Source organism: Larus michahellis, unplaced genomic scaffold, assembly GCF_964199755.1.
Source record: "Larus michahellis unplaced genomic scaffold, bLarMic1.1 SCAFFOLD_383, whole genome shotgun sequence".
NCBI classification, from domain to species: Eukaryota; Metazoa; Chordata; class Aves; order Charadriiformes; family Laridae; genus Larus; species Larus michahellis.
Genome location: NW_027436269.1, coordinates 34,455 through 47,884, shown reverse-complemented (window position 1 = coordinate 47,884; position 13,430 = coordinate 34,455). Strand labels below are relative to the sequence as shown.

Genomic DNA, 13,430 nt, shown 5'->3' with positions numbered 1-13,430 from the left:
CCACCAGCGACACCGCCCCCGCGGCCACCGCGGCCGCCAGCCACGCCGCCACCGGAGCCACCGGGACCGCCGCAGCCACCGCCGACAGCAGCGACAGCAGCGACACCGTCGCCGTGGATCACTGCGGCCACCAGCGACAACGCCACCGTGATCACTGCGGCCACCAGGGCCACCAGCGACACCACCACTGGCACCACCATGGTCACTGCGGCCACCAGCGACAACGCCACCGTGGTCACTGCGGCCACCAGGGCCACCAGCGACACCACCACTGGCACCACCATGGTCACTGTGGCCACCAGCGACACCGCCACCGGGGCCACTGGGGCCACCAGGGCCACCACGGCCACCACCGACACCAGCGACACCAGCAACACCATCACCATGGTCACTGCGGCCACCAGCGACACCGCCACTGGGGCCACCATAGTCACTGGGGCCACCATAGTCACCAGGGCCACCATGGCTACCACTGACACCGACACCGTCACCACCATGGTCACTGCGGCCACCAGCGACACCGCCACTGGGGCCACTGTGGTCACCAGGGCCACCATGGCTACCACTGACACCGACACCAGCACCACCGTGGTCACTGCAGCCACCAGCGACACCACCACCAGGGCCACCGGGGCCACCACAGTCACCACGGCCACCGCCGACAGCAGCGACACCAGCAACACCGTCACCGTGGATCACTGTGGCCACCAGCGACACCGCCGCTGGGGCCACCAGGGCCACCACCGCCACCAGCAACACTGCCACCGGGGCCACCACAGTCAACAGGGCCACAAGGGCCACCATGGCTACCACTGACACTGACACCAGCACCACCGTGGTCACTGCGGCCACCAGCGACACCGCCACCGGGGCCACCAGGGCCACCACCGCCACCAGCAACACCGCCACCGGGGCCACCAGGGCCACCACTGCCACCAGCAACACCGCCACCGGGGCCACCAGGGCCACCACTGCCACCAGCAACACCGCCACCGGGGCCACCACAGTCGCCAGGGCCACCATGGCCACCACTGACACCGCCACTGGCACCACCATGGTCACTGCAGCCACCAGCGACACCGCCACCGGGGCCACCGTGGTCACCAGGGCCATCACGGCCACCAGCGACACCGCCACCGGGGCCACCATGGTCATCAGGGCCACCAGGGCCACCATGGCCACCACTGACACTGCCACCGGCACCACCATGGTCACTGCGGCCACCAGCGACACCGCCACTGGCACCACCATGGTCACCAGGGCCACCACGGCCACCACAGCCACCGTTGACACCACCACCGGGGCCACCATGGCCACCGCGGCCACCACTGCCACTGCCACCGGCACCACCACGGCCACCACTGACACTGCCACTGGGGCCACCGTGGCCACCACGGCCACCATTGACACCGCCACCAGGGCCACCACGGCCACCGGGGCCACCACGGCCACCATTGACACCGCCACCAGGGCCACCACGGCCACCGGGGCCACCACGGCCACTGCGGCCACCATCAGCGCCACTGTCACCACCGGCACGGCCACCGTGGTGTGGCCGCGGTGTCACCGCTGGTGTCACCGTGGCGGGACGATGGTGGCACCACTGGCGTCCACCGCGGTGTGGCCACCGTGACGTCACCGCTGATGTCACTGCGACATGACCACGGTGTCACTGCTGATGTCACCAGGACGTGACCATGGTGTCACCGCTGACGTCACCGCGATGGGACCACGGTGTCACCGCAACGGGACCATGATGTCACCGCTGATGTCACCATGATGTGACCACGATGTCACTGCTGAGGTCACCATGGCACCACCGCGTGTCACTGCTCATGTCACCGTGACGTGACCATGATGTCACCACTGAGGTCACCACGACATGACCATGATGTCACCGCTGATGTCACCGCGATGGGACCATGGTGTCACTGCTGATGTCACCATGATGTGACCATGATGTCACTGCTGATGTCACCACAACGTGACCATGATGTCACCATGACATGACCATGGTGTCATTGCTGATGTCACCATGATGTGACCATGATGTCACCGCTGAGGTCACCATGGCACCACCGCCGTGTCATTGCTGACATCACCGCGATGGGACCATGGCGTCACCAAAAAATGACCATGATGTCACCGCTGATGTCACCACGACGTGACCATGATGTCACCGCTGATGTCACCACAATGGGACCATGATGTCACCGCTGACGTCACCGCGCCGTGACCACAGTGTCACCGCCGAGGCCACCGCGACGTGACCATGATGTCACCGCTGACGCCACCGCGACGTGACCACGATGTCACCGCTGATGTCACCGCAATGGCACCATGGTGTCACTGCTGATGTCACCGCAATGTGACCATGATGTCACCGCTAATGTCACCGCGATGGCACCATGGTGTCACTGCTGACGTCACCGCGATGGGACCACAGTGTCACCGCCGAGGCCACCGCGATGTGACCATGATGTCACCGCTGATGTCACCGCGATGGGACCGTGGTGTCACCGCTGACGTCACCGCGCCGTGACCACAGTGTCACCGCCGAGGCCACCGCGACGTGACCACGATGTCACCGCTGACGTCACCGCGCCGCGCCCAGGGTGTCTCGGCTGCCGTCCCCAGGCCCTGCCCGCGGTGGCCCCCGCGGCGTCGGGGCCGGTTTTGGGGGGGTTTATGTGGATTTTAGGGGGCGTTAGAGGGGGGGGGGAGGGGCCCGTCGCTGCCCTTCGTTAGTGCCCTCGTTAGTCGGGTCCTTAATTAGGGGGGGGTCGTTAGCGCGGGGGAGGGGCAGCCGGCAGGCGGGGGGGGGGGGGGGGGGGCTCTGGGGTGTCTCTGGGTCCCTATAGGTGCTACAGGGGGTACATGGGGCCCTATAGGGTGCTATAGGTGCTCTAGGGCTGTCTATGGGTGCTATAGGTGCTATAGGGGTGTCTATAGGGTGCTCTAGGGCTGTCTATGGGTGCTATAGGTGCTCTAGGGCTGTCTATAGGGTGCTCTAGGGCTGTCTATGGGTGCTATAGGTGCTCTAGGGCTGTCTATAGGGTGCTCTAGGGCTGTCTATGGGTGCTATAGGTGCTATAGGGCTGTCTATAGGGTGCTCTAGGGCTGTCTATGGGTGCTATAGGTGCTATAGGGCTGTCTATAGGGTGCTCTAGGGCTGTCTATGGGTGCTATAGGTGCTATAGGGCTGTCTATAGGGTGCTCTAGGGCTGTCTGTGGGTGCTATAGGTGCTCTAGGGCTGTCTATAGGGTGCTCTAGGGCTGTCTATGGGTGCTATAGGTGCTCTAGGGCTGTCTATAGGGTGCTCTAGGGCTGTCTATGGGTGCTATAGGTGCTATAGGGGTGTCTATAGGGTGCTCTAGGGCTGTCTGTGGGTGCTATAGGTGCTATAGGGCTGTCTATAGGGTGCTCTAGGGCTGTCTATGGGTGCTATAGGTGCTATAGGGGTGTCTATAGGGTGCTCTAGGGCTGTCTATGGGTGCTATAGGTGCTCTAGGGTGCTCTAGGGCTGTCTATGGGTGCTATAGGTGCTAGAGGGGTGTCTATAGGGTGCTATAGGGGTGCTATAGGGGTGTCTATAGGGTGCCATAGGTGCTACAGGGGCACTGTAGGGTGCTCTAGGGCTGTCTATAGGTGCTACAGGGGTGTCTATAGGTGCTATAAGGGTGTCTATAGGGTGCTCTAGGGCTGTCTATGGGTGCTATAGGGTGCTGTAGGGTGCTCTAGGACTGTCTATAGGGTGCCATAGGTGCTCTAGGGGTGCTATAGGTGCTATGGGGGTGTCTATAGGGTGCTGTAGGTGCTACAGGGGTGTCTATAGGGTGCACTAGAGCTGTCTATAGGTGCTATAGGGATGTCTATAGGGTGCTATAGGGGTGCTATAGGGTGCTATAGACGTGTCTGGCAGTACTATAGTGTGCTATAGGGCTGTCTATAGGTGCTATAGGGCGCTATAGGGGTGTCTGTCGGTCCTAGAGGGTGCTATAGGGGTGTCTATAGGGTGCTACAGGGTGCTATAGGGGTGTCTATCAGTACTATAGGGTGCTGTAGGGGAGCTCTAGGGTGCTCTAGGGCTGTCTATAGGGTGCTATGGGGTGCTATGGGGTGCTCTAGCTGTCTATAGGTGCTATAGGGTGCTCTAGGGGTGTCTGTCGGTACTGGAGGGTGCTCTAGGGGTGCTCTAGGGTGATATAGGGTGCTCTAGGGAGCTCGAGTGCTATAGGGCTGTCTATAGGGTGCTATAGGGAGCTCTAGGGGGTACCTGGGAGGTAGAGCTCGTGCAAGGGGCCGCTATAGGTGCTCTAAGGCTGTCTATAGGGTGCCATAGGTGCTGTAGGGTGCTCTAGGGGTGTCTATAGGTGCTCTAGGGTGCTCTAGGGGTACTATAGGGTGCTCTAGGGCTGGCTGTCTATAGGGTGTCATAGGTGCTCTAGGGGTGCTATAGGGTGCTCTAGGGCTGTCTATGGGTGCTGTAGGGGTACTATGGGGTGCTCTAGGGGTACTATAGGGTGCTCTAGGGCCGTCTATGGGTGCTCTAGGGGTACTATAGGGTGCTCTAGGGTGCTCTAGGGCTCTCTATGGGTGCTCTAGGGCTACTATGGGGTGCTCTAGGGCTGTCTATAGGTGCTCCAGGGTGCTCTAGGGGTACTATAGGGTGCTCTAGGGCTGTCTATGGGTGCTATAGGGGTACTATGGGGTGCTCTAGGGCTACTATGGGGTGCTCTAGGGCTGTCTATAGGGTGCCTTTGGTGCTCTAAGGGTGCTGTAGGGTGCTCTAGGGCTGTCTATAGGTGCTGTAGGGTGCTAGAGGGGTACTATAGGGTGCTCTAGGGCTACTATGGGGTGCTCTAGGGCTGTCTATAGGGTGCCATAGGTGCTGTAGGTTGCTCTAGGAGTACTCTAGGGTGCTCTAGGGGTACTATAGGGTGCTATAGGGCTGTCTATAGGGTGCTCTAGGGCTGTCTATGGGTGCTATAGGGGTACTATGGGGTGCTCTAGGGGTACTATGGGGTGCTCTAGGGCTGTCTATGGGTGCTATAGGGGTACTATAGGGTGCTGTAGGGCTACTATGGGGTGCTCTAGGGCTGTCTATGGGTGCTCTAGGGTGCTCTAGGGGTACTATAGGGTGCTCTAGGGCTACTATAGGGTCCTCTAGGGCTGTCTATGGGTGCTCTAAGGGTACTATAGGGTGCTCTAGGGGTACTATAGGGTGCTCTAGGGCTGTCTATAGGTGCTATAGGGGTGCCTATAGGGTGCTCTACGAGTCCTATGGGGTGCTCTAGGGCTGTCTATGGGTGCTCTAGGGGTACTACAGGGTGCTCTAGGGCTGTCTATAGGGTGCCATAGGTGCTCTAGGGGTGCTGTAGGTTGCTCTAGGAGTACTCTAGGGTGCTCTAGGGCTGTCTATGGGTGCTCTAGGGGTACTATGGGGTGCTCTAGGGGTACTATAGGGTGCTCTAGGGCTGTCTATGGGTGCTCTAGGGTGCTCTAGGGGTACTATAGGGTGCTGTAGGGCTACTATGGGGTGCTCTAGGGCTGTCTATGGGTGCTCTAGGGCTACTATGGGGTGCTCTAGGGCTGTCTATGGGTGCTCTAGGGCTGTCTATGGGTGCTCTAGGGCTACTATGGGGTGCTCTAGGGGTACTATAGGGTGCTCTAGGGGTACTATAGGGTGCTGTAGGGCTACTATGGGGTGCTCTAGGGCTACTATGGGGTGCTCTAGGAGTGTCTTTAGGGTGCCATAGGTGCTCGAGGGGTGCTGTAGGTGGCTCTAGGCGTACTCTAGGGGTGCCTATAGGGCGCCGTGGGGCGTGTGCGAGGGGGGGGGGGGTGTTACCTGGGGGGTAGCGCTCGTGCAAGGGGCCGCCGTCCACCTGGAGGGTGGCGTTGCCGCCGCTGCGGGTGAAGCGGACGACGTGGAAGCGCCCGTCGCTGACGGCCGCCCCCCGCTCCTCCAGGGCGATGTCCTCCGTCCCCACGTTGAAGAGCACCCCCACGGCCCCCTGCGCCTGCCGGGGGAGGGGGGGGGGGGGGGGGGGTCCGAACGGCGCCCGTGGGTCACAGCCCCCCACCGGCACCCCCCCCCCCACCCCCCGCCTCCTCTGCCCCACGCCTCTGCCCCCCCCCCCCCGCCACCTCGGGGGGCCTGGTCCCTCCATGGCCTTCCGTGTGCCCCCCCCCCCCCCCCCACCACCACCATGCGGAGCTGCAGGACGTCCCCCAGCCCCCCATAGCGCCCCATAGCACCCCCATAGGACCCCATAGCCCCCCCATAGCGCCCCATAGGACCCCATAGCCCCCCCATAGGACCCGATAGCTCCCCCATAGTGCCCCATAGGACCCCTTAGGCCCCCCTAGCCCCCCCCAATGACCCATAGCCCCCCCATAGGACCCCTATAACCCCCTAGAGGACCCCATAGCCCCCCCATAGGACCCCTATAACCCCCTATAGGACCCCATAGCCCCCCCCAGGACCCCCTAGGCCCCCATAGGACCCCTATAACCCCCTATAGGACCCCATAGCCCCCCCCCAGGACCCCCTAGCCCCCCATAGGACCCCTATAACCCCCTATAGGACCCCATAGCCCCCCAGGACCCCCTAGCCCCCCATAGAACCCTATAACCCCCTATAGGACCCCATAGCCCCCCCCAGGACCCCCTAGCCCCCCATAGGACCCCTATAACCCCCTATAGGACCCCATAGCCCCCCCATAGTGCCCCATAGCCGCCCCCATAGTGTCCCGTAGGACCCCTTAGGCCCCCCATAGCACCCCATAGCCCCCCCATAGTGCCCCATAGGACCCCATAGCCCCCTATAGGACCCCTTAGCCCCCCCCAGGACTCCCTAGCCCCCCCATAGGACCCCTATAACCCCCTATAGGACCCCATAGCCCCCCCCCAGGACCCCCTAGCCCCCCCATAGGACCCCTATAACCCCCTATAGGACCCCATAGCCCCCCCCAGGACTTCCCTAGCCCCCCATAGGACCCCTATAACCCCCTATAGGACCCCATAGCCCCCTCCCAGGACCCCCTAGCCCCCATAGGACCCCTATAACCCCCTATAGGACCCCATAGCCCCCCCATAGGACCCCTATAATCCCCTATAGGCCCCCCTAGCCCCCCCATGACCCCATAGCCCCCCATAGGACCCCTATAACCCCCTATAGGACCCCATAGCCCCCCCCCAGGACCCCCTAGCCCCCCATAGGACCCCTATAACCCCCTATAGGACCCATAGCCCCCCCATAGGACCCCTATAACCCCCTATAGGAACCCCATAGCCCCCCCCAGGACTCCCTAGCCCCCCATAGGACCCCTATAACCCCCTATAGGACCCCATAGCCCCCTCCCAGGACCCCTATACCCCCTATAGGACCCCATAGCCCCCCCCAAGGACCCCTAGCCCCCCATAGGACCCCTATAACCCCCTATAGGACCCCATAGCCCCCCCATAGTGCCCCATAGGACCCCATAGCCACCCCCATAGTGCCCGTAGGACCCCATAAGCCACCCCCATAGTGCCCCATAGCCCCCCCATAGTGCCCCATAGGACCCCATAGCCGCCCCCAAGTGCCCCGTAGGACCCCTTAGGCCCCCCATAGGACCCCATAGCCCCCCCATGTGGCCCCATAGGACCCCATAGCCACCCCCATAGTGCCCCGTAGGCCCCCTTAGGCCCCCCATAGGACCCCATAGCCCCCCCATAGTGCCCCATAGACCCCATAGCCCCCCATAGGACCCCTATAACCCCCCATAGGACCCCCCAGCCCCCCCCCCAGTGCCCCATAGGACCCCCCCCGGCCCTTACGATGTGGAGCTGCAGGAAGTCCCCGAGCCCGGCCGCGCTCTCCACGCGCAGCAGGACGGCGTCGCGCTGGTGGGTGCTGAAGCCCAGGGCCAGGCGGTCGGCGCGGGTGCTGGGGCGGTCGTTGGGGGCCACGTGTAGGTGATGAGGGCCCCCCCTTGCCGAAGATGTAGGTGGTGCCCGCTGCGGGGGGGGGGGGGGGGGGGAAGGGGAGATGGGGGGGTCAGCTGGGGGGAGTTGGGGGGGTCCCAGCAGCTGGGGGGGGGGGGGGGGGGGCAGGCACACGACACCCGGGGGTCTGGGGGGACCCAGGGATGCGGGGGGGGGGGTCCACAAGATTTGGAGGGGGGGAGTCCCAGCATCCATAGGCCCCCCATAGGACCCCCCCCAGGACCCCCAGCATCCATAGCCCCCCCATAGGACCCCCCCAGGACCCCCAGCATCCATAAGCCCCCATAGCCCCCCCATAGGACCCCCCCCCCAGGACCCCCAGCATCCATAGGCCCCCCATAGGACCCCCAGCATCCATAGGCCCCCATAGCCCCCCCATAGGCCCCCCCCCAGGACCCCCAGCATCCGTAGGCCCCCATAGCCCCCCCATAGGACCCCCCCAGGACCCCCAGCATCCATAGGCCCCTCATAGGATCCCCAGCATCCATAGGCCCCCCATAGCCCCCCCATAGGACCCCTCCCCTTACGATGTGGAGCTGCAGGAAGTCCCCCAGCCCCCCCTTAGTGCCCCATAAAACCCCATAACCCCCCCATAGGACCCCACCCCCAAGACCACCCCATAGGAGCCCCCAAGACCCCCATAGGACCCCATAGCCCCCCATAGGACCCCATATGGGGGGTCTGGGGGGGGGACCCCAAGACTGGGGGGGGGGTCCCAGCATCCATAGGCCCCCACAGCACCCCCATAGGACCCCATATGGGGGTCTGGGGGGGGGTACCCAAGATTGGGGGGTCCCAGCATCTGGGGGGGGGTCCCAGGGGTCCCAGGGGGGGTCACCCAGCAGCTGGTGGGGGGGGACCCGCGGGTCTGGGGGGACCCAGGGATACGGGGGGGACCCCAAGATCTGGGGGGGGGGGTGTCCCAGCAACTGGGGGGGGTCCCAGAGATAAAGGGGGACCCCAGGATCTGGGGGGGGGGGGTGTCCAGGGGGTCCCGGGGGGGGTGTGGGGCGCTGCTTCTCGCCCCACTGCGATGTGGGTCAGAGCGAGCCTGGGCTCTGTGGGGCTCGCACGAGGGATTGGGGGGGGGGGGGGGGGTTGCACGAGGGATGTGGGTCTCACACGAGGGTCGGGGGCTCACACAAGGATGTGGGGCTTGCACGAGGGATGGGGGGGGTCTCGCACGAGGATGTGGGGCTTGCACGAGGGTCGGCGGCTCGCACGAGCGTTGGGGGTTTGCCCGAGGAGTGTGGGGCTTGCACGAGGGTCGGGGCCTTGCACGAGGGTCGGGGTCGCCCACGGGATGTGGGACTCGCACGAGGCTGTGGGGCTTGCACGAGGGTCGGCTGCTCACACGAGCGTTGGGGGGGTGTTGCACGAGGATGTGGGGCGCGCACGAACGCCAGGGACCTTGCACGAGGGTCGGGGCCTTGCACAAGGGATGTGGGGCTCGCACGAGGCTGTGGGGCTTGCACGAGGGTCGGAGGCTCGCACGAGTGTTGGGGGTCTTGCACGAGGGATGGGGCCTTGCACAAAGGATGGGGGTCTCGCACAAGCGCGGGGGGTCTCGCACGAGGGGCCGAGGCCTTGCACGAGGGATGGGGGGAGTCTCGCACGACGGCTCGGCCCACCCCATGGCCCAGCCCCACAGCGCTGTGGGGCACGCGCACACCCCACACCGCCCCCCCCCACCCCGTTTGCACCAGCACATCCTCCGCCCCCCCCCCCCCAGCCGTGCACACACACGCGTGTGCGAGGACACGGACACGCCACGGCGCCGTGCACACGCGTGTGCGCAAAGTCTGGGGGGGGCACAGACAACCCCACCCCCCCCCCCATCAACCACAGCCCCAGAGGGGGGAGGAGGAGGAGGAGGAGGAGGGGGGGAGGAAGGCTGCTCTGGGGGGTCTGTGGGAGGAAGAGGAGGGTGAGGAAGGCTCTGGGGTCCCCAGGAGCAGAAGAGGATGAGGAAGAAGAGGATGGGGGGGGGGGTTGGGGTCCCCACAAGCAGGAGGAGGAGGAGGAGGCGGCGGGGAGGAAGGCTGCTCTGGGGGGGGTCCCTGGGAGGAAGAGGAGGGTGAGGAAGGCTCTGGGGTCCCCAGGAGTAGAAGAGGATGAGGAAGAGGAGGATGGGGCTTTGGGGGGTTCCCCACAAGGGGGGGGGGGAGGGGAGGAAGGCTGCTCTAGGGGTCCCTGGGAGGAAGAGGAGGGTTTGGGGTCCCGAGGTGGGGGGGGGGAGGAAGAAGGAGGGGGGTTTGGGGTCCCCACAAGCAGGAGGAAGAGGAGGAGGGGGGGAGGAAGGCTGCTCTGGGGGGGTCCGTGGGAGGAAGAGGAGGGTGAGGAAGGCTCTGGGGTCCCCACGAGCAGAAGAGGATGAGGAAGAAGAGGATGGGGGGGGTTGGGGTCCCCACAAGGGGGGGGGGGGGGAGGAAGGCTGGTCTGGGGGGGTCCCTGGGAGGAAGAGGAGGGTGAGGAGGGTGAGGAGGAAGAGGGGGTCTGAGGGTCCCCGGGAGGAAGAAGAGGAGAAGGAGGAGGAGGAGGAGGAGGAGGAGGAAGGCTCTGGGGTCCCCAGGAGCAGAAGAGGATGAGGAAGAGGAGGATGGGGCTTTGGGGGTCCCCACAAGGAGGAGGAGGAGGAGGAGCGGGGAAGAAGGCTGCTCTGGGGGTCCCCGGGAGGAAGAGGAGGAGGAGGAGGAGGAAAATGGGGGTTTTGGGGTCCCTACGAGCAGGAGAGGAGGAAGAAGAGGACGAGGAAGAGCGGGGGGGGGGGGTGTCTGGGGGTCCCTGTGAGCAGGAGAGGAGGAAGAGGAGGGGGAGGAAGAGCAGGGACGGGGATTTGAGGTCCCTGCAAGCAGGAAGGGAGGAAGAGGAGGAGGAAGGCTGGTCGGGGGGGGGGTGGGGGGTGTCCCCAGGAGGAGGATGAGGAGGAAGGTTTGGGGTCCCTGTGGGCAGGAGGAGGAGGAGGAGGAGGAGGAGGCGGCGGCGGAGGAAGGCCAGTCTAGGCGTCCCCAGGATGAGGAGGAAGAGGAGGATGAGGATGAGGAGGGTGTTGGGGTCCCCGTGACCAGGACGGGAGGAAGAGGAGCGGGACGGGGTTTTTGGGGTCCCCAGGAGGAGGAGGAGGAGGAGGAGGAGGAGGAAGGCCTGTCTAGGTATCCCCAGGATGAGGAAGAGGAGGAGGGTTTTGAGGTCCCCAGGAGGAGGAAGGTGAGGAGGAGGAGGATGAGGAGGAGGAAGGCCAATCTGTGCCTCCCCGGGAAGGTGAGGAGGAGGAAGAAGAGGAGGAAGAGGAGCAGGAGGAGGAGGAAGGCCTGTCTAGCTACCCCCAGGATGAGGAGGAGGAAGAGGAAGGCGTCTGTGCCTCCCCAGGCAGATGATGAGGAGGATGATGATGATGAGGAGGAGGAGGAGGAGGAGGCGGAGGAAGGCCAGTCTAGGCGTCCCCAGGATGAGGAGGAAGAGGAGGATGAGGATGAGGAGGGTGTTGGGGTCCCCGTGACCAGGACGGGAGGAAGAGGAGCGGGACGGGGTTTTTGGGGTCCCCAGGAGGAGGAGGAGGAGGAGGAGGAGGAGGAAGGCCTGTCTAGGTATCCCCAGGATGAGGAGGAGGAGGAGAAGGAGGATGAGCAGGAGGAAGAGGATGATGGTGAGGAAGATGATGGTCCCCAGGAGGAGCAGGAGGATGGTGAGGAGGAGGAGGAGGAGGAGGAAGGCCTGTTTAGGTAACCCCAGGATGATGATGAGGAGGAGGGTTTTGGGGTCCCCAGGAGGAGGATGAGGATGGTGAGGAGGAGGAGGAGGGTTTTGGGGTCACCAGGAAGAGGAGGATGAGGAGGAGGAAGGCCTGTCTAGGTATCCCCAGGATGAGGAAGAGGAGGAGGGTTTCGGGATCCCCAGGAGGAGGAGGATGATGGTGAAGAGGAGGAGGAGGAAGGCCAGTCTAGGTATCCCCCGGATGAGGAGGAGGAGGAGGAGGAAGGCCAGTCTGTGCCTCCCCAGGAGGAGGAGGAAGAGGAGGAGGAAGAAGAGGAGGAGGAGCAGGAGGAGGAGGAAGGCCTGTCTAGCTACCCCCAGGATGAGGAAGAGGAGGAGAAGGAGGATGAGCAGGAGGAAGAGGATGATGGTGAGGAGGATGATGGTCCCCAGGAGGAGCAGGAGGAGAAGGATGATGATGATGGTGAGGAGGAGGAAGGCCTGTCTAGGTATCACCAGGATGAGGAAGAGGAGGAGGGTTTTGGGGTCCCCAGGATGACGATGACGGTGAGGAGGAGGAGGATGGTGAGGAGAAGGAGGCGGCTTTTGGGGTCCCCAGGGGGAGCAGGAGGAGGATGATGATGGTGAGGAGGTGGAGGAGGGTTTTGGGGTCCCCAGGAGGATGATGGTGAGGAGGATGAGGAGGAGGAAGGCCAGTCTAGGTATCCCCCGGATGAGGAGGAGGAGGAGGAGGAAGGCCAGTCTGTGCCTCCCCAGGAGGAGGAGGAGGAGGAGGAAGAGGAGGAGGAAGGCCTGTCTAGCTACCCCCAGGATGAGGAGGAGGATGATGATGATGAGCAGGGAAGTTTTGGGGTCACCAAGGTGAGGAGGAGGAGGAGGAGGAGGAGGAAGGCCACTCTGTGGCTCCCCAGGGGGATGAGGAAGAGGAGGAGGAGAAGGAGGAGGAAGGCCTATCTAGGTATCCCCAGGAGGAGGAGGAGGGTTTTGGGGTCCCCAGGAGGAGGATGATGGTGAGGAGGAGGAGGAGGAGAAGGAGGAGGAAGGCCCCTCTGTGGGTCCCCAGGATGAGAAGGAGCAGGAGCAGGAGGAGGAGGATGGTGAGGAGGAGGAGGAGGAAGGCCCGTCTAGGTATCCCCAGGATGATGATGGTGAGGAGGAGGGTTTTGGGGTCCCCAGGAGGAGGAAGATGAGGATGGTGAGGAGGATGATGGTGAGGAGGATGAAGAGGAAGGCTGTCTAGGTAACCCCAGGATGAGGAGGAGGAGGAGGGTTTTGGGGTCCCCAGGAGCAGGAGGATGAGGATGGTGAGGATGAGGAGGAGGAAGGCCTGCCTAGGTATCCCCAGGATGACGATGAGGAGGAGGATGGTGATGATGAGGAGGAGGGTTTTGGGGTCCCCAGGAGGGGGGTGACGGTGAGGAGGAGGAGGAGGAGGAAGGCCTGTCTTCACCAGGAGGAGGAGGAGGATGATGATGATGAGGAGGAGGAGGAGGGTTTTGCGGTCCCCGAGAGGAGCAGGAGGAGGATGATGATGGTGAGGATGATGATGACGAGGAAGGCCTGCCTAGGTATCCCCAGGATGATGATGAGGAGGAGGGCTTTGGGGTCCCCAGGAGCAGGAGGAGGAGGAGGAAGACGCCAGTGAGGAGGAGGAGGAGGGTTTTGGGGTCCCCAGGATGATGAGGAGGAGGAGGAGGAGGGAAAAGAAGGAGGTTTTGGGGTC

At 63.7% G+C, this 13,430-nt stretch overlaps 1 protein-coding gene across 1 annotated transcript in view; it reads right to left on the bottom strand.

Moving 5' to 3' along the window:
• The window catches only part of LOC141737161 (neurexin-2-like), a gene marked incomplete at its 5' end in the record, with an annotated part of 60,044 nt that overhangs the window by 15,167 nt on the left and 31,447 nt on the right, over window positions 1-13,430 (bottom strand). The window contains 4 exon segments of the mRNA XM_074571799.1: window positions 5,853-6,024; window positions 7,826-7,947; window positions 7,950-7,982; window positions 7,985-8,005. Of these exon segments, the coding sequence (XP_074427900.1) occupies window positions 5,853-6,024; window positions 7,826-7,947; window positions 7,950-7,982; window positions 7,985-8,005 (348 nt within the window).